The sequence below is a fragment of the Patagioenas fasciata genome, chromosome 29 (assembly GCF_037038585.1).
Source record: "Patagioenas fasciata isolate bPatFas1 chromosome 29, bPatFas1.hap1, whole genome shotgun sequence".
NCBI lineage: Eukaryota > Metazoa > Chordata > Aves > Columbiformes > Columbidae > Patagioenas > Patagioenas fasciata.
In genome coordinates, this window is record NC_092548.1 from 5,949,932 (window position 1) to 5,969,561 (window position 19,630).

The window sequence follows — 19,630 nt, forward strand, 5'->3', positions numbered from 1 at the left end:
TCACTTCCGCTGAGGGCGGGGCCGCGGCGCGGGGTGAGTTGGTGCGGCCGGGGAGGGGTTGGGGGGGCACGGGGGGTTTGGGGGGGTTTGGGGGGTCTGGGGGTTCCTGGGGGTTCTGGGGGGGTCACCTGGGAGGGCACAAGGGGTTTGGAGGGGGTCTGGGGGTCAATGGGGTCTGGGGGTGTCACCTGGGGGGGCACGGGGGGTTTGGGGAGGGTTTGGGGGGGTTTGGGGGTTCCTGGGGTGGTCACTGGGGATTGGGGGTCAATGGGGTCTGGGGGGCGCAGCTGGGGGGGGGAACGGGGTGGTTGGGGGGGCACAGTGGATTTGGGGGGGTTTTGGGGCTCTGGGGGAGGTTCCAGGGGGTCAGGGGGGGTCCCAGGGCTCAATGGGTCTGGGGGGGTCAGGGGGGGTCCCAGGGCTCAGTGGGTCCGGGGGGTCCCGGTTCGCCCCCAGGTGCCCATGGCCGGGTTTGGGGTCCCAGGGGGAGTCCCGGGGCTCAGTGGGTCGGGGGGGTCCCGGTTCGCCCCCAGGTGCCCATGGCCGGGTTTGGGGTCCCAGGGGGGGTCCCGGGGGGGGTCCCAGGGCTCAGTGGGTCCGGGGGGGTCCCAGTTCGCCCCCAGGTGCCCATGGCCGGGTTTGGGGTCCCAGGGGGGGTCCCGGGGGGGGTCCCAGGGCTCAGTGGGTCCGGGGGGGTCCCAGTTCGCCCCCAGGTCCCCATGGCCGGGTTTGCGGGGTCAGGGGGGGTCCCAGGGGGGGTCCCAGGGCTCAGTGGGTCCGGGGGGGTCCCGGTTCGCCCCCAGGTGCCCATGGCCGGGTTCGCTGTGGCCAACGAGCGCCTGCGGGTGCTGGAGGAGCTGGAGCGCGAGATCGGGGCCTCGCTGCAGAGCGCGGGTGGGCGGGGCCTCGGGGTGGGCGGGGCTTCGGGGGTGGGCGGGGCCTCGGGGTGGGTGGGGGCTTGGGGAGGGCGGGGGCTCGGGGTGGGCGGGGTTTGAGTTGTGGGTGGGGGCTGGGGGGTGATTGAGGGGCCGGACCCTCTGGGTTGAGTTTGTGGGCGGGGCCTATGGGTGGGCGTGGCTTGAGGGAGTTGTGGGTGGGATGGAGTTTCTGGGTAGGCGGGGCCTGGGGTGGGTGAGGGCTCTGAGGGGCGGGGCCTCGGGAGTGGGGTGTCTGGATGGGCGGGGCTTGAGGGACTTGTGGGTGGCGCTTCTGGGTAGGCGGGGCCTCCAGTAGCGGGGGCTGTGGGTGGGGCATCTTGATGTGCGTGTGGGCGTGGCCTCTGCATGGGCGGGGCCTCTGGGTGGGTGGGGGCTTGAAGAATTTGTGGGTGGAGCTTCTGAGTAGGCGGGGCCTCCAGTAGCAGGGGCTCTGGGTGGGGCATCTTGATGGGCGTGGCTTGACAGACTTGTGGGCGTAGACTCTGGATGGGCGGGGCTTCTGAGTAGGCGGGGCCTCCAGTGGGAGAGGCTCTGGGTGGGGTATCTGGGTGGGTGGGGCCTCTGAATGGGCGGGGCTTGGGGGCTTGTGGGTGGAGCTTCTGTGTAGGCGGGGCCTCCAGTGGCGAGGGCTCTGGGTGGGGCATCTTGATGGGCGTGTGGGCGTGGCCTCTGCATGGGCGGGACCTCTGTGTGGGCGGGGCTTGAGGGATTTGTGGGTGGTACTTCTGAGTAGGCGGGGCCTCCAGTGGGAGAGGCTCTGGGTGGGGTATCTGGGTGGGCGGGGCCTCTGAATGGGTGGGGCTTGAGGGACTTGTGGGTGGTGCTTCTGAGTAGGCGGGGCCTCCAGTGGCGGGGGCTCTGGGTGGGGCATCTTGATGGGCGTGTGGGCGTGGCCTCTACATGGGCGGGGCTTGAGGGACTTGTGGGTGGTGCTTCTGAGTAGGCGGGGCCTTGAGTGGAGGCTCTGGGTGGGGCATTTGGGTGGGCGGGGCCTCTGAATGGGCGGGGCTTGGGGGACTTGCGGGTGGTGCTTCTGAGTAGGCGGGGCCTCCAGTGGCGGGGGCTCTGGGTGGGGCATCTTGATGGGCGTGTGGGCGTGGCCTCCGTGCGGGCGGGGCTTGACTGGGCAGCCCAGGGGGCGTGGCCAGGGCTCCCAGTCCCTGAGCCCCATTCAAACCCGGTCTGGGGGCTCTGGGGGTGGCGCCCGGGGCCCCGGGCCGGGCTGAGGGTCAAGTTCACGGGCAGGGTCGGTGATCCTGGAGCTGTCCAAGGACAAGGCGGCCGAGCGGCTGCTGGAGCGCCAGGCCGCCCAGTTCAGCGCCGCCGTGCTCAAGGTGGAGGCCGAGCTGTCGGCGCAGATCCGCTACCTCACACAGGTGGGGGGCGCGGGGGGGGGTGGGGGGGATGGGGGGGTCACCTGGGGGGGGTTGGGGGGTCCTGGGGTGGATGGGGGGGTCACCTGGGGGGGGTTTGGGGGTCCCAGGGGGGCTGGGGGGGTCACCTGGAGGGGGTTTGGGGGGGGGTTTGGGGGGGGGTTTGGGGGTCAATGGGGTCTGGGGGTTCCTGGGGGGGGGGGGCACAGGGGGTTTGTGGGGAGGGTTTGGGGGTCAATGGGGTCTGGGGGGACACCTGGGGGGGCACAGGGGGTTTGAGGGGGGGGTTTAGGGGTTCCTGGGGGGGCACGGGGGGTTTGGGAGGGGGTTTGGGGGTCAATGGGGTCTGCGGGGGTCACCTGGGGGGGGCACAGGGGGGTTGGTGGGGGGGGGTTGGGGGTCAGTGGGGTCTGGGGGGGTCACATGGGGGGGGATTGGGGGCCAATGGGGTTTGGGGGGACACCTGGGGGGGCATTGGGGGTCAATGGGGTCTGGGGGGGTCACATGGGGGGGCACAGGGGGTTTGGGGGGGGAGGTTTGGGGGTTCCTGGGGGGGCACAGGGGTTTGGGGGGGTTTGGGAGTCAATGGGGTCTGGGGGGGTCACCTGTGAGGGGCACAGTGGATTTGGGGGGAGTCACCCCCCCCTCCCCAATGACCTCTGACCCCGTAGGTGGCCACGGGGCAACCGCACGAGGGCTCGAGCTACGCGGCCAGGAAGGGGGGGCAGATGGCGCTGAACCGGCTGGAGTACGCGCGGCTGAGGCTGGCGGAGCTGGTCCGGGCCTGCGAGCAGCTGCTGGAGCCCTGACCCCGACCTTGGGGACATCGGGGACATCGGGGGTCATGGGGACATCGGGGGTCATGGGGGTCATGGGGACATCGGGGGTCGTGGGGACATCGGGGGTCATGGGGGTAATGGGGACATTGGGGGACATAGGGACACTGCAGCACACGAGGCTGGCGGAGCTGGTCCGGGCCTGCGAGCAGCTGCTGGAGCCGTGACCCCGACCTTGGGGACATCGGGGGTCATGGGGACATCGGGGGTCATGGGGGACATGGGACATTGGGGGACATGGGGACATCGGGGGACATGGGGACACTGCAGCACACGAGGCTGGCGGAGCTGGTCCGGGCCTGCGAGCAGCTGCTGGAGCCGTGACCCTGACCTTGGGGACACGGGGACATTGGGGGTCGTGGGGACATCGGGGGTCATGGGGACATAGAGGGTCATGGGGGACATCGGGGGTCATGGGGACATAGAGGGTCATGGGGACATCGGGGGTCATGGGGACATAGAGGGTCATGGGGGACATGGGACATTGGGGGTAATGGGGACATTGGGGGTAATGGGGGACATGGGACATTGGGGGTAATGGGGACATTGGGGGTAATGGGGGACATGGGGACATCAGGGGGACATTGGGGGTAATGGGGACATGGGGACATCAGGGGGACATTGGGGGTAATGGGGACATGGGGACATCAGAGAGTCACTGGGGACATGGGGACATCAGGGGGACATTGGGGGTAATGGGGGTCATGGGACATTGGGGGTAATGAGGACATGGGGACATCAGAGAGGCACTGGGGACATGGGGACATCAGGGGGACATTGGGGGTAATGGGGGTCATGGGACATTGGGGGTAATGGGGACATGGGGACATCAGAGAGGCACTGGGGACATGGGGGTCATTTGGACCATGGGGGTCACAGGGCCATGGGGGTCATTGGGGCCATGGGGGTCATTGGGGACAGAGGACAATGGGGACAATGATGGGGCAACGGGGACAGGGAGGACAATGGGGGTGATGGGGGCAATGATGGGGCAATGGGGACAATGGGGGGACAAGGGGGGCAATGGGGGGACAATGGGGACACCATGGGGACGGTGAGGGGACAATGGGGACAATAATGGGACAGGGAGGACAATGGGGACACCGTGGGGACATCAATGGGGCCAATGTGGAGGCATCGGGGGACACCAAGGACAACAAGGGGACACCAGAGGGGACAACAGCAGTGACACCAACGAGGGGACAACGGTGACACCAATGAGGGGACAATGGCGACATCATTGAGGGGACAACGGTGACACCAATGAGGGGACAATGGTGACACCAATGAGGGGACAATGGCGACATCATTGAGGGGACAACGGTGACACCATCGAGGGGACAACGGTGACACCAATGAGGGGACAACGGTGACACCAATGAGGGGACAACAGTGACATCATCGAGGGGACAATGGTGACATCATCGAGGGGACAATGGTGACATCATCGAGGGGACGGTGGTGACATCATCGAGGGGACAGCGGGGCCACCAGGAACAGCACCCCCAGGGACAATGGGGACACGGCTGTGACCCCCCCGGCCACCCCAAATAACGGGGGGGGTGACCCCTGTGACCCCGTGACCCAACCCGCGTGTCCGTGTGTCTGTCCCGCACGTTTTTGGGCTGAAAAGCCGCCGTTTCGGGTTGGGGAAGGGGAAGGGGGGGGGGGGGGGGGGGGTTTCCCCGTGACGTCACGCGTAACGTCACCGCGCGGGATCCCCGCGTTGGGCGCTCAACCCCCGGCCGCGCGTTGGCTCCGCCCCGCGCGCTCCAGCCAATCAGCGGCGCCGGGGGCGGGGCGCGGTGACGTCAGCGGGCGGTGTTTACTTTGGAACGGCCGCCAGGAGGTGGGGGGGGGGGGCTGGGGGGACCCGGGGGGGTTTGGGGGGGTTTGGGGGGACCCGGGGGGTCGGGGGGGGGGTTGGGGGGTTCGGGAAGGGGGGGGGGGGTCAGGGAGGGTTTGGGGAGACCCAGGGGGGTTGGGTGGTCTGGGGGGGGTTGGGGAGACCGGGGGGGTTTTAGGGGGGTTGGGGGGCGTTGGGGGGGTCTGGGGGGTGGGGGGGAATCGGGGGGGTCTGGGGAGACCAGGGGGGGTTTGGGGGGGGCGGGAGGGCGCAGGGCGGTTTGGGGGGGTCTGGGGGGACCGGGGCGGTTTGGGGGGGTCAATGGGGATTGGGGGGGTCTGGGGGCACCGGGGCGGTTTGGGGGGGTCTGGGGGGACCAGGGCGGTTTGGGGGGCGTTGGGGGGGTCTGGGGGGGACCAGGGGGGGTTTGGGGGGGTCTGGGGGGACCGGGGCGGTTTTGGGGGGGTCAATGGGGATTGGGGGGGTCTGGGGGCACCAGGGCGGTTTGGGGGGGTCAATGGGGATTGGGGGGGTCTGGGGGCACCGGGGCGGTTTTGGGGGGGTCAAGGGCGGTTTGGGGGGGTCTGGGGGCACCGGGGCGGTTTTGGGGGGGTCAATGGGGGGTTGGGGGACCTGGGGGGGACCGGGGCGGTTTGGGGGGGTCAATGGGGATTGGGGGGGTCTGGGGAGACCAGGGGGGTTTTGGGGGGGCGGGAGGGCTCAGGGCGGTTTGGGGGGGTCTGGGGGCACCGGGGCGGTTTTGGGGGGTCAAGGGCGGTTGGGGGGGTCTGGGGGGACCGGGGCGGTTTGGGGGGACCCGGGGGGGTCGGGTGGGTTTTGGGGGGGCCGGGGGTCTCCATTTCCGGGGTGCCCCCCCAGGCCATGGAGCTCCTGAGCGGTCACCGGGCGGAGCTGCTGGAGTTGGCGGCGCTGGTGCGGGGGTGGCGCCGGGGGGGCGGAGCCTGGGACCCCCCCCCCACCCCCCCGAAATGGGAGCGGGGGGGGTCCCCGCCCCCCCTCCCCCCCCGCGAGCCCGGGGGGGCGGGGCCCTGGGTGCTGCACGCGCTGCCCAACGCGCGCCTCGGGGTGGCGCTGCCCGCGGGGGGGGCGGGGCCCTGCGGGGACCCCCTGGGGGCGGACGTGGCCTTGACCTTGGGTGACCTCCGCCGGACCCTGACCTTCGTCAGCCTGGAGGACGAGGACGAGGAGGAGGAGGAGGGGGCGGCGCCCCCGGGTAACCGGGCCCCCCCGGCACCCCCGATGGGACCCCCAGAGACCCCCCAATGGGATCCCCAATGTGACCCCCAGGGACCCCCCAATGGGATCCCCAATGTGACCCCCAGGGACCCTCCGGGACCCCCCAATGTGACCCCCAGGGACCCCCAATGTGACCCCCACGGGACCCCCAATGGGACCCCCAGGGACCCCCCGGCACCCCCAATGGGACCCCCAGAGACCCCCCAATGGGATCCCCAATGTGACCCCCAGGGACCCCCAATATCAACCCCCAGGGACCCCCAGGGACCCCCCAATGTGACCCCCCCGGCACCCCCGATGGGACCCCCAGGGACCCCCCGGCACCCCCAATGGGACCCCCAGGGACCCCCAATATCACCCCCAGGGACCCCCGATGTGACCCCCAGGGACCCCAATAGCACCCCAGGACCCCCCCAATGTGACCCCCCCAGGGACTCCCCAGGACCCCCCAATGTGACCCCCCAGGGACCCCCAATATCACCCCCAGGGACCCCCGATGTGACCCCCCAGGGACCCCAATAACACCCCAGGACACCCCCAATGGGACCCCCAGGGACACCCCAGGGACCCCAATGGGACCTCAGGACTCCCCCAATATCACCCCCAGGGACCCCAATGGGACCCCAATGGGACCCCGAGGGACCCCAATGACACCCCCATTACATCCCCAGGGACCCCAATAGCACCCCAAGGGACCCCAATGGGACCCCCAGTGTGACCCCCAGGGACCCCAAATGTGACCCCCAGGGACCCCAATAGCACCCCAGGACCCCCAATATCACCCCAGGACCCCCAATGTGACCCCCAGGGACCCCAAATGTGACCCCCCAGGGACCCCAATATCACCCCAGGACCCCCAATGTGACCCCCAGGGACCCCAATGACACCCCCATTACACCACAGGGACCCCAATATCACCCCAGGACCCCCAATGTGACCCCCAGGGACCCCAATTACACCCCCATTACACCACAGGGACCCCAATAACACCCCAAGGGACCCCAATGGGACCCCCAGTGTGACCCCCAGGGACCCCAAATGTGACCCCCAGGGACCCCAATATCACCCCAGGACCCCCAATGTGACCCCCAGGGACCCCAATTACACCCCCATTACACCCCAGGGACCCCAATATCACCCCAAGGGACCCCAATGTGAGCCCCAGGGACCCCAAGGACACCCCCATTACCCCCCTAGGGACCCCAAGCCCCCCCAACCTCTCCCCAGCTTCACCCTGAACTTGACCCCGTGCGACCCCAATCTGCCCCCCGGGGGTGACCTTGACCCCGCCCCCGTGCCCCCCAGGGCGCCTCCTGGTGGTTCGCTGGGTGCTGCTGCTGGCGGACGCGCGGGGGCTCCCCCTGGGCCTGGATTACGAGCTGGGGTCCCCCCGCGCGCCCCCCGCGCCGCCCCCCGCCCCCCGCGCGCTGGGGCTGCTGTGCCGCGCTATGGGGCGCCCCATGGCCGGGGGGCCCCCCCGCCGCCCCCGCCTGCTCGCCGTGGGGGACGCCGGCCTGCGCGCGTGAGTCGCCCGCGCCCCACATCCACCCCATGGACCCCCCGGGACCCCCACATCCACCCCCGGACCCACACATCCACCCCCGGACCCACACATCCACCCCATGGACCCCCACATCCACCCCCAGGGACCCACACATCCACCCCCAGGGACCCCCACATCCACCCCCGGACCCACACATCCACCCCCAGGGACCCACACATCCACCCCCGGACCCACACATCCACCCCCAGGGACCCACACATCCACCCCCGGACCCACACATCCACCCCATGGACCCCCACATCAACCCCCCGGACCCCCACATCCACCCCATTGAACCCCCCGGACCCACACATCCACCCCCAGGGACCCCCACATCGACCCCCGGACCCCCACATCCACCCCCAGAGATCCCCACATCGACCCCCCGACCCCCACATCCACCCCATCGAACCCCCCGGGACCCCCACATCCCCCCATTGAACCCCCTGGGACCCCCAAATCTCCCCCATCGAAACCCCCGGGACCCCTGGGACCCCCATTGAACCCCCTGACCCCCCTTGAACCCCTGGGACCCCCTGGGACCCCCATTGACCCCCATTGAACCCCTGACTGCCCTAGGACCCCCCCGACCCCCTGGGATCCCCCGGGACCCCCATTGAACCCCCTGACCCCCATTGAACCCCCGGGACCCCCTGGGACCCCCATTGACCCCCATTGAACCCCTGACTGCCCTAGGACCCCCCCGACCCCCTGGGACCCCCATTGACCCCCATTGAACCCCCTGACCCCCATTGAACCCCCTGACCCCCATTGCACCCCATGACCCCCTGACCCCCCATGACCCCCCTGACCCCCCCATGACCCCCTGACCCCCTGTGACCCCCCTGACCCCCCATGACCCCCTGACCCCCTGTGACCCCCCTGACCCCCCCATGACCCCCCCATGACCCCCTGACCCCTGCCCCCTGCCCCCAGGGCCCTGGCCCCATTGGTCGCCCGGCTGGGGGTGGCGCTGGTGGGGACCCCAAAGTGGGGCTGGGGCCCCCCCCCCACCCTGGACCCCCCCGCGCTGACGTCGCGGCTTTGCCACCAATGCGGGGGCCTGGCGGGGACCCCCCAGCCGTGGTGAGACACGGGGACCCCAGGGTGGGGATGGGGGGACCCCGAAACTGGGGAGACACGGGGGGACCCCAGTGTGGGGATGGGGGGACCCCGAAACTGGGGAGACACGGGGACCCCGGGGTGGGGATGGGGACCCCTAAAGTGGGGAGACACGGGGGGACCCCAGTGTGGGGATGGGGGGACCCCGAAACTGGGGAGACACGGGGGGGACCCCAGGGTGGGGATGGGGGGGACCCCGAAACTGGGGAGACACGGGGGGACCCCAGTGTGGGGATGGGGGGACCCCGAAACTGGGGAGACACGGGGGGGACCCCAGTGTGGGGATGGGGGGGACCCCGAAACTGGGGAGACACGGGGACCCCAATGTGGGGATGGGGGGGACCCCAGTGTGGGGATGGGGACCCCGAAACTGGGGAGACACGGGGACCCCAACGTGGGGATGGGGGGGACCCCAGTGTGGGGATGGGGACCCCGAAACTGGGGAGACACGGGGGGGGCCCAGTGTGGGGATGGGGGGACCCCAGTGTGGGGATGGGGGGGGGACCCCGAAAGTGGGGAGACACGGGGGGACCCCAGTGTGGGGATGGGGGGACCCCAGTGTGGGGATGGGGGGGGGACCCCGAAAGTGGGGAGACACGGGGGGACCCCAGTGTGGGGATGGGGGGACCCCAGTGTGGGGATGGGGGGGACCCCAATGTGGGGAGATGGGGGGGGGACCCCAGACCTGGTGAGACATGGGGACCCTAAATGTGGGGAGACATGGGGGGGACCCCAAGACTGGGGAGATGGGGGGGGACCCCGAAACTGGGGAGACGTGGGGATCCCGAACCTGGGGAGATGGGGGGACCTGGGGGTTCATTCATTGGTTCCCGTCCATTCATTCATTGGTTCCCGCCCATTCATTGGTTCCCGCCCATTCACTGGTTCCCATTCATTCATTGAGTCCCATTCATTCATTGGTCCCCGTTCATTCATTGGTCCCCGCTCGTCCAATCACCGCGGGCCCCTGGGCGGGGCCGTTGTGCTCTGGGGGTTCAGGGGGGACTGGGGGTGCGCAGGGGGGGCTGGGGGGTTATGGGGCGCTATGGGGGGTTATGGGGTGTTTGCTATGGGGGGTTATGGGGTGTTTGCTATGGGGGGTTATGGGGCGCTATGGGGGGCTATGGGGTGTTTGCTATGGGGGGTTATGGGGCGCTATGGGGGGCTATGGGGTGTTTGCTATGGGGGGTTATGGGAGTTATTGGGGGTTTGCTATGGGGGGTTATGGGGTGTTTGCTATGGGGGGTTGTGAGGGTTATGGGGTGTTCGCTATGGGTCCCTATGGGTCGCTCTGGGTCGCTGTGGGTCCCTATGGGTCGCTATGGGTCGCCGTGGGTTCCTATGGGGTGTTTGCTATGGGTCCCTATGGGTCGCTATGGGTCCCTATGGGTCCCTATGGGTCGCTGTGGGTCCCTATGGGTCGCTATGGGTCGCTGTGGGTCCCTATGGGTCGCTATGGGTCGCTATGGGTCCCTATGGGTCGCTCTGGGTTCCTATGGGGTGTTTGCTATGGGTCGCTGTGGGTCCCTATGGGTCGCTATGGGTTCCTATGGGGTGTTCGCTATGGGTCGCTATGGGTCCCTATGGGTCGCTATGGGTTCCTATGGGGTGTTCGCTATGGGTCGCTGTGGGTCGCTATGGGTCGCTATGGGTCGCTATGGGTCCCTATGGGTCGCTCTGGGTTCCTATGGGGTGTTTGCTATGGGTCGCTGTGGGTCCCTATGGGTCGCTATGGGTCGCTATGGGTCACTATGGGTTGCTGTGGGTCGCTATGGGGTGTTCGCTATGGGTCGCCGTGGGTCGCCGTGGGTCGCCGTGGGTCGCTATGGGTCGCTATGGGTCGCTATGGGTTCCTATGGGGTGTTTGCTATGGGGTGTTCCCTATGGGTCGCTATGGGTCGCTATGGGTCGCTATGGGTCGCCGTGGGTCGCCGTGGGTCGCCGTGGGGGGTTCGCTCGGCGTCGCGCGGCTCTGACCCCGCCCCCAGCGCCGCGTGCCGGGCCGTGCTGTTCTGCTCCGCGCGCTGCGCCGCCCTCGCGCTGCGGGGGGGGCACCGGGGGCGCTGCCGCCAGCTGCGCGCGCTCATGGGCGGGGCCCGCGCGCTGCAGGAGCTGCCGTTCCACTTCACCCCAGGTGGGGGAGGGGCGGGGGGCGGGGGGGGGCATGGGGGGGAGGGGCATGGGGGGTGGGGGGGAGGGGCATGGGGGTGGGGGATGTGGGGGTCATGGGGGGTGGGGGGACATGGGGGGATATGGGGGGTGGGGGATGTGGGGGGAAATGGGGGGTGGGGGGACATGGGGGATATGGGGGGAATAATGGGGGGTGGGGGGATGTGGGGGGGTGGGGGGTTGGGGGGATATGGGGGGTGGGGGGACATGGGGGATATGGGGGGATAATGGGGGGTGGGGGGAGTGGGGGATATGGGGGGGAATGGGGGGTGGGGGGATATGGGGGGTGGGGGGGCCACGGGGGATGGGGTCTCTATGGGTTTGCGTGGGTCTCTATGGTCTCTATGGGTCTCTATGGGTCTGTGTGGTTATCTGTGGGTCTCTATGGCTCTCTATGGGTCCCTATGGGTCTCTATGGGTCTCTATGGTCTCTATGGGGTATCTATGGGTCTCTATGGGTCTCTATGGTCTCTATGGGTCTCTATGGGTCTCTACGGGTCTCTATGGTCTCTATGGGTCTCTATGGTCTCTATGGGTCTCTATGGTCTCTATGGTCCTTATGGTCTCTGTGGGTCCCACAGAGGTGACAGCAAGAGCTTCGCCCTCCAGCGCTTCCTGGGGTTCTATGGGTGTCTATGGGTCTCTATGGTCTCTATGGTCTCTATGGTCTCTATGGGGTATCTATGGTCTCTATGGTCTCTATGGTCCCTATGGGGTATCTATGGGTCTCTATGGTCCCTATGGGTCCCTATGGGTCCCTATGGTCTCCGTGGGTCCCACAGAGGTGACAGCGAGAGCTTCGCCCTCCAGCGCTTCCTGGGGTTCTATGGGTCTCTATGGGTCTCTACGGTCTCTATGGGTCCCTATGGGTCTCTATGGGTCTGTATGGTCTCTATGGTCCCTATGGGGTATCTATGGGTCCCTATGGTCTCTGTGGGTCCCACAGAGGTGACCAGCGAGAGCTTCGCCCTCCAGCGCTTCCTGGGGTTCTATGGGTGTCTATGGGTCTCTGTGGGTCTGTATGGTCCCTATGGGGTATCTATGGGTCTCTATGGTCCCTATGGGGTATCTATGGGTCTCTATGGTCTCTATGGTCTCTATGGTCCCTACGGTCCCTATGGGTCCCTATGGTCTCCGTGGGTCCCACAGAGGTGACCGGCGAGAGCTTCGCCCTCCAGCGCTTCCTGGGGGCGCGGGGGCTGTCCGGGGGGGGCTGGGCCGCCCTCAGCATGTGGGTGCGACCCCCGGACTACGGCGTGGGGCTGGGGGGGGGCGCCCCACACCCGGGACCCCCCCGCGGTGAGTGGGGCCGTGGGGTGGGGGGCTGTGGGGGCCATGGGGGCAATGGGGGGTGGGGGGCCGTGGGGGCAATGGGGGCCATGGGGCAATGGGGGCAATGGGGGGTGGGGGGCCATGGGGGCCATGGGGGCAATGGGGGGTGGGGGGCCGTGGGGGCAATGGGGGCCATGGGGCAATGGGGGCAATGGGGGGTGGGGGGCCATGGGGGCCATGGGGGCAATGGGGGGTGGGGGGCCGTGGGGGCCATGGGGGCAATGGGGGGTGGGGGGCCGTGGGGGCCATGGGGGCCATGGGGGCAATGGGGGGTGGGGGGCAATGGGGGCCATGGGGGCCATGGGGGCAATGGGGGCTGGGGGGCAATGGGGGGCAATGGGGGCAATGGGGGCTGGGGGGCAATGGGGGTCAATGGGGGGTGGGGGGCAATGGGGGCAATGGGGGCAATGGGGGGTGGGGGGCAATGGGGGCAATGGGGGGTGGGGGTCAATGGGGGCAATGGGGGCAATGGGGGGGAATGGGGGTTGGGGGGCAACGGGGGGGACAATGGGGGCAATGGGGGCAATGGGGGGGTGGGGGGCAATGGGGGCAATGGGGGTTGGGGGGCAATGGGGGGACAATGGGGGCAATGGGGGCAATGGGGGGCAATGAGTAATGGGGGGGTTGGGGGGCAATGGGGGGTGGGGGGCAATGGGGGTTGGGGGCAATGGGGGATTGGGGGGCAATGGGGGGCAATGGGGGTTGGGGGCAATGGGGGATTGGGGGTCAATGGGGGGCAATGGGGGTTGGGGGCAATGGGGGGCAATGGGGGTTGGGGGCAATGGGGGATTGGGGGGCAATGGGGGGCAATGGGGGTTGGGGGCAATGGGGGGCAATGGGGGGGTGGGGGGCAATGGGGGGCAATGGGGGGGTGGGGGGCAATGGGGGGCAATGAAGGGCAATGGGGGTTGGGGGGCAATGGGGGCAATGAAGGGCAATGGGGGTTGGGGGGCAATGGGGGCAATGGGGGTTGGGGGCAATGGGGGCAATGGGGGGCAATGAGTAATGGGGGGGTTGGGGGGCCATGGGGGGTGGGGGGCAATGGGGGCAATGGGCAATGGGGGGCTTGGGGTCAATGGGGGGCAATGGGGGTTGGGGGCAATGGGGGATATGGGGGCAATGGGGATTAATGGGGGGCAATGGGGGTTGGGGGCAATGGGGGATTGGGGGGCAATGGGGGTTGGGGGCAATGGGGGAGCAATGGGGGGCAGTGGGGGGTTGGGAGTCCCTGGGGGGTTTTGGGGTCCCGGGGGGGTTTGGGGTCCCGGGGGGGTTTGGGGTCCCAGGGGGTTTGGTTTCCTGGGGGGTTTTGGGGTCCTGGGCGGGGTTTGGGGTCCCGGGGGATTTGGGGGTTGGGGTCCCCGTGGTTCGGGTCCCTGACCCCCGTCCCCAGCCGTCCCGTTCGAGGGGCTGCAGCCGGCGGGGGAGGTGGCGCTGCCCCCCGCCCCCCCAGAGCCCCCCCCGGCCGACGGCTTCGGTGAGCGCTATGGGGCGCCGTGGGGCGCTGTGGGGCTGCCCCACACATCCATGGGCCCGGTGCTGTGGGTCAGCCCGTGGGTCTCTATGTGGCTCTATGGGTCTCTGTGGGTCTCTATGTGGTTCTGTGGGTCTCCATGGGTCGCTATGGGGCTGCCCCACAGATTCCTGGGCCCCATACTATGCCTGGTGGGGGCTACCCCTGGGTGCTGTGGGTCAGGCTATGGGTCTCTATGGGTCTCTATGGGTCTCTGTGGGTGTCTCCATGGGTCGCTATGGGGCTGCCCCACAGATTCCTGGGCCCCATACTATGCCTGGTGTGGGCTGCCCCTGGGTGCTGTGGGTCAGGCTATGGGTCTCTATGGGTCTCTATGGGTCTCTGTGTGGTTCTGGTGGGTTTCTATGGATCTCTATGGGTCTCCATGGGTCGCTATGGGGCTGCCCCACAGATTCCTGGGCCCAGTACTACGCGTGGCGGGGGCTGCTGCTGGGTGCTGTGGGTCAGGCTATGGGTCTCTATGGGTCTCTATGGGTCTCTATGGGTCTCTGTGTGGTTCTGGTGGGTTTCTATGGATCTCTATGGGTCTCCATGGGTCGCTATGGGGCTGCCCCACAGATTCCTGGGCCCCATACTATGCCTGGTGTGGGCTGCCCCTGGGTGCTGTGGGTCAGGCTATGGGTCTCTATGGGTCTCTGTGTGGTTCTGGTGGGTTTCTATGGGTCTCTATGGATCTCTATGGGTCTCCATGGGTCACTATGGGGCTGCCCCACAGACTCCTGGGCCCAGTACTACGCGTGGCGGGGGCTGCCCCTGGGTGCTGTGGGTCAGGCTATGGGTCTCTATGGGTCTCTATGTGGTTCTGGTGGGTTTCTATGGGTCTCTATGGATCTCTATGGGTCTCCATGGGTCGCTATGGGGCTGCCCCACAGATTCCTGGGCCCAGTACTACGCGTGGCGGGGGCTGCCCCTCAGCTCCCCGTTGGCCGCGCTGCTCTCGTACCCCCTGACCCTGTTCTACGTGCTCACCCGGCTGCTGCCCCAGAGCTGTGGGTCCGGGGGGGGAGGGGGGGTGGGGGGGGGAATGGGGGGATGGGGGTGGGGGAGGGGATGGGGGGTGGGAATGGGGGGAAATGGGGGGAATGGGGATGGGGGTGGGGGATGGGAATGGGGGGGTGGGGGGATGGGATGGGGGATGGGGGATGGGGGATGGGGGTGGGGGGTGGGAGGATGGGGGGTGGGGGGAATGTGGGGAATGGCGGAGGGGGGATGGGGGATAATTGGGGGGATGGGGGGGATGGGATGGGGGTGGGGGATGGGAATGGGGGAGGGGGAAAGGGGGGATGGGGAGGGGGGGTGGGGGATGGGGGTGGGGGGATGTGGGACAATGGGGGGGTGGGGGATGGGGGGAATGGGGGTGGGGGATGGGAGTGGGGGAAATGGGGGGAACGGGGGAGGGGATGGGATGGGGAAAGGGGGGATGGGGAGGGGGGTGGGGGATGGGGGTGGGGGATGGGGGGGCGAGGTCATGGGGTCAGGGGTCAGAGGTCAGGGGTCAGAGGTCGCGGTCCCTCAGTCCCGGAGCTGCGGCTCCTGCGGCGGCGCCGCCTGCGGGTGGAGGTGGAGGAGAGCGGGGCCGAGCTGGGCCTGCTGGGCCTGTTCTGGGTGAGAAACCCGGGAAATCGGGCAAAAACGGGCAAAAACGGGCACAAACGGGCAGGCGGGGCCGAGCTGGGCCTGCTGGGCCTGTTCTGGGTGAGAAACGGGGGAAAACGGGCAAAAACGGGCAAAAACGGGCAAAAACGGGCAGGCGGGGCCGAGCTGGGCCTGCTGGGCCTGTTCTGGGTGAGAAACCCGGGAAATCGGGCAAAAACGGGCAAAAACGGGCAAAAACGGGCAGGCGGGGCCGAGCTGGGCCTGCTGGGCCTGTTCTGGGTGAGAAACCCGGGAAATCGGGCAAAAACGGGCAAAAACGGGCAAAAACGGGCAGGCGGGGCCGAGCTGGGCCTGCTGGGCCTGTTCTGGGTGAGAAACCCGGGAAATCGGACAAAAACGGGCAAAAACGGGCAAAAACGGGCAGGCGGGGCCGAGCTGGGCCTGCTGGGCCTGTTCTGGGTGAGAAACCCGGGAAATCGGGCAAAAACGGGCAAAAACGGGCACAAACGGGCAGGCGGGGCCGAGCTGGGCCTGCTGGGCCTGTTCTGGGTGAGAAACCCGGGAAATCGGGCAAAACGGGCAAAAACGGGCAAAAACGGGCAGGCGGGGCCGAGCTGGGCCTGCTGGGCCTGTTCTGGGTGAGAAACCCGGGAAATCGGGCAAAAACGGGCAAAAACGGGCAAAAACGGGCAGGCAGGGCCGAGCTGGGCCTGCTGGGCCTGTTCTGGGTGAGAAACCCGGGAAATCGGGCAAAAACGGGCAAAAACGGGCAAAAACGGGCAGGCGGGGCCGAGCTGGGCCTGCTGGGCCTGTTCTGGGTGAGAAACCCGGGAAATCGGGCAAAAACGGGCAAAAACGGGCAAAAACGGGCAGGCGGGGCCGAGCTGGGCCTGCTGGGCCTGTTCTGGGTGAGAAACCCGGGAAATCGGGCAAAAACGGGCAAAAACGGGCAAAAACGGGCAGGCGGGGCCGAGCTGGGCCTGCTGGGCCTGTTCTGGGTGAGAAACCCGGGAAATCGGACAAAAACGGGCAAAAACGGGCAAAAACGGGCAGGCGGGGCCGAGCTGGGCCTGCTGGGCCTGTTCTGGGTGAGAAACCCGGGAAATCGGGCAAAGAAATGGTTAAAAATGGGGAAAATGGGGAAAGATGGGGAAATGGGGATGGAGGTGGGGGGGATGGGGACGTTTTGGGTGAGAAATGGGAGAAAATGGGCAAAAATGGGGGAAAAATGGGGAAAAATGGGGGAAAAATGGGGAAAATGGGGAAATGCGGATGGAGCTGAGGGGGATGGGGACGTTTTGGGTGAGAAACACGGGAAATTGGGCAAAAATGGGGGAAAGTGGGGAAATGGGGATGGAGAGGGGGATGGGGGAGGGGCTGGTGGGGTTATCTGGGGGGATTTGGGGGATTTTGGGTGAATTTGGGTGATTTTGGGGGATTTGGGGTGGTTTTGGGGGGATTTGGGGTGAATTTGGGTGATTTGGGGTGAATTTGGGTGATTTTGGGGTTATTTGTGGTGATTTGGGGTGATTTTGGGGTATTTTGGGGTGATTTTGGGTGATTTGGGGTGTTTTTGGGTGTTTTTGGGGTGTTTTTGGGTGTTTTAGGGTGATTTGGGAGTATTTTGGGGTGGTTTTGGGTGATTTTGGGGTGGTTTTGGGGCGATTTGGGGTGATTTTGGGGTGATTTTGGGTGTTTTTGGGTGTTTTTGGGGTGTTTTTGGGTGTTTTAGGGTGATTTGGGGGTATTTTGTGGTGGTTTTGGGTGATTTGGGGTGTTTTTTGGGTGTTTTTTGGGTGTTTTTGGGTGTTTTCTGGGTGTTTTTGGTGACTTCCGGGTTCCCGCAGGAGCTCTCGGTGCTGCTGCCCCACGTGACCCTGGAGCTGCTGTTCCTGGGCGGTTCGGTGCCCCCCCCGCTCCACGGGCGGCGCTTCCGGCTGCAGCGCACGGTGCGGGCGGGGCCGGAAGTACCGCGGCGTACCCGGAAGTACCCGGATGTGGGGGGGGGGGGGGGGGGGGGGGGAGGGGCTGGGGGGTGGTGACCCCCCCCGTGACACCCCCCCGCCCCCGTGACCCCAGGAAGTGCTGGAGCTGTTTCCGGGTTCCCGCCCGAGCGCCGAGGGGGGAGGAGGGGGGCGGGGCGGAGTCCACGTGACCTTCAGCGCCCGCCCCCCACCCGGGACGCGCCCGGACCTCGTGATCGGTGGGTGGGGCCAAGGGAGGGGGCGGGGACTCAGGGACAAGGGGCGGGGCCAAGGGAGGGGGCGGGGACGCAGGGACAAGGGGCGGGGCCAAGGGACTGGGAGGGCGGGGCCAAGGGAGGGGGCGGGGTCTCGGGGCCAAAGAAGGGGGTGGGGACTCAGGAACAAGGGGCGGGGCCAAGGAGGGGGCGGGGTCTCGGGGGCAAGGGAGGGGGAGGGACCAAGGGACTGGGAGGGCGGGGCCAAGGGAGGAGGCGGAGTCTCGGGGCCAAGGGGCGGGGCCACGAGAGGGGGCGGGGACTCAGGAACAAGGGGCGGGGCAAGGAGGGGGCGAGGTCTCACGGTCAAAGGGCGTGGCCAATAGAGGGGGCGGGGCAAGGGGACTTGGAGGATGGGGCCAAGGGAGGGGGCGGGGTCTCGGGGACAAGGGGCGGGGCCACGCGAGGGGGCGGGGATTCAGGGACAGGGGGCGGGGCCAATGGAGGGGGTGGGGACTCAGGAAAAAGGGGCGGGGGCTAAAGGAGGGGGCGGGGCCAAGGGGAGCTGGGGGTTCCCAGGGGTTCTGTGAAGGTTTTGGGGGGGGGGGGGGGTGTTAAAGGGGGTGTGTGGGGTCAGGGGTCACGGGGTCAGGGGGCACGGGGTCAGAGGTCACGTCCGTCCGTCTGTCCCAGGGTTCAACGCGGGGTTCGCGCTGCAGGAGCCGTGGGTCAGCGCCCTCCCCCGCCTGCAGGTGCCTGGGGGGGTCGGGGTCACATGGGGGGGTCCCATAGGGGTCACATGGGGGGGTCAGGGTCACATGGGGGGGTCGAGGTCACATGGGGGGGTCGGGGTCACATGGGGGGTTTGGGGTCACATGGGGGTCCCTGGGGGTCTCGTTGTCCCCATGGGGGGGGTTGGGGTCACATGGGGGGGTCCCATAGGGGTCACATGGGGGTCCCTGGGGGGTCTCAGTGTCCCCATGGGGGGGTCGGGGTCACATGGGGGTCCCATGGGGGGTTTGGGTCCCATGGGGGTCCCTGAGGGTCTCAATGTCCCCATGGGGGGTCAGGGTCACATGGGGGGTCCCATGGGGGGGGTCACATGGGGGGTCCCACGGGGGTCCCACAGGGGTCAGATGGGGGGGTCGGGGTCCCATGGGGGTCCCACGGGGGGGTCCCACAGGTGTCACATGACCCCACGCCCCCCCAGGCCCAGCGGGTCCCCGCGTTCTTCTCGGTGGGCTCAGCTCTCGGGGGAGGTCGGGGTCACACGGGGGTCCCATGGGGGTCACATGGGGGGGTCCCATGGGGGTCACATGACCGCCCCCCCAGGCCCAGCGGGTCCCCGCGTTCTTCTCGGTGGGCTCAGCTCTCGGGGGGGGTCGGGGTCACACGGGGGTCACACGGGGGTCACATGACCGCCCCCCCAGGCCCAGCGGGTCCCCGCGTTCTTCTCGGTGGGCTCAGCTCTCGGGGTCCCCCTGGCGGGCGCGGCCGCGGGGGCGGCGGCGGGGGGGGGCGCGGGCCCCCCCGTTCTCAACCCCTTCCGGTGCCCCCTGCGCCGCCCGGGATTGGACAACAACCTCCCCTGGTGAGTGACCTGACCCTGACCTTGACCTTGACCCCACCCTGACCTTGACCTTGACCCCGCCACCTCCCCCCAGGTTCGCCAACGCCTTCCTGTTCCAGCTGCTCTACAAAGGGGGGGCGCCCCCTCCCCCTCCGCCCCCCGCCCCCCCGCGCCCCTCCCCCAGCCCCCCCGAGCCCCGCCCCTCCCGCCGCCCCCCCCGCCGCTCCCGCCGCCGTTAATTAAGCGCCGCTCGTTAATGAACCCACGAGGCGCGCGCGCCGTTCCGCGTCGTTTCCCGCCAAATAAAACCCTCGTTCGTTTAATTGGGGGCGTGG

At 68.1% G+C, this 19,630-nt stretch overlaps 2 protein-coding genes across 6 annotated transcripts; both read left to right on the plus strand.

The window, feature by feature from the left end:
- The first annotated feature begins 3 nt into the window (after positions 1-3).
- MED11 (mediator complex subunit 11) lies at positions 4-3,172 on the plus strand. 2 transcript variants are annotated; one of them, XM_071800260.1, is made up of 4 exons: positions 4-33; positions 804-894; positions 2,184-2,314; positions 2,983-3,172. In XM_071800260.1, the coding sequence occupies exons 2-4, from the start codon at positions 810-812 to the stop codon at positions 3,118-3,120; spliced, it is 354 nt and encodes a 117-aa protein (XP_071656361.1). In that variant the 5' UTR covers positions 4-33; positions 804-809; the 3' UTR covers positions 3,121-3,172. The 2 variants fall into 2 exon arrangements, with proteins under 2 accessions (XP_071656361.1, XP_071656362.1); XM_071800261.1 differs by having other exon boundaries at positions 804-888.
- Positions 3,173-4,834: 1,662 nt separating this feature from the next.
- On the plus strand, positions 4,835-19,618 carry ZMYND15 (zinc finger MYND-type containing 15). 4 transcript variants are annotated; one of them, XM_071800244.1, is made up of 14 exons: positions 4,840-4,996; positions 5,873-6,227; positions 7,556-7,772; positions 8,730-8,879; positions 10,904-11,049; positions 12,234-12,383; positions 13,810-13,893; positions 14,823-14,939; positions 15,467-15,555; positions 17,394-17,495; positions 17,626-17,749; positions 18,419-18,477; positions 19,156-19,316; positions 19,390-19,618. In XM_071800244.1, the coding sequence occupies exons 2-14, from the start codon at positions 5,876-5,878 to the stop codon at positions 19,532-19,534; spliced, it is 1,896 nt and encodes a 631-aa protein (XP_071656345.1). In that variant the 5' UTR covers positions 4,840-4,996; positions 5,873-5,875; the 3' UTR covers positions 19,535-19,618. The 4 variants fall into 4 exon arrangements, with proteins under 4 accessions (XP_071656348.1, XP_071656347.1, XP_071656346.1 ...); XM_071800246.1 differs by lacking the exon at positions 14,823-14,939 and having other exon boundaries at positions 4,836-4,996; XM_071800245.1 differs by lacking the exon at positions 13,810-13,893 and having other exon boundaries at positions 4,838-4,996.
- Positions 19,619-19,630: the final 12 nt, after the last annotated feature.

What these genes read in the sequence shown, in the direction of transcription:
- ZMYND15 (XM_071800244.1), top strand. Translation starts at nt 5,876, where the DNA reads ATGGAGCTCCTGAGCGGTCACCGGGCGGAGCTGCTGGAGTTGGCGGCG. An exon ending in GCTTCCGGCTGCAGCGCACG is followed by an intron (nt 17,496 to 17,625) that starts GTGCGGGCGGGG and finishes CCGTGACCCCAG; the next exon opens with GAAGTGCTGGAGCTGTTTCC. An exon ending in GCGCCCGGACCTCGTGATCG is followed by an intron (nt 17,750 to 18,418) that starts GTGGGTGGGGCC and finishes CGTCTGTCCCAG; the next exon opens with GGTTCAACGCGGGGTTCGCG.
- MED11 (XM_071800260.1), top strand. Translation starts at nt 810, where the DNA reads ATGGCCGGGTTCGCTGTGGCCAACGAGCGCCTGCGGGTGCTGGAGGAG. An exon ending in GGCCTCGCTGCAGAGCGCGG is followed by an intron (nt 895 to 2,183) that starts GTGGGCGGGGCC and finishes GTTCACGGGCAG; the next exon opens with GGTCGGTGATCCTGGAGCTG. An exon ending in AGATCCGCTACCTCACACAG is followed by an intron (nt 2,315 to 2,982) that starts GTGGGGGGCGCG and finishes CTGACCCCGTAG; the next exon opens with GTGGCCACGGGGCAACCGCA.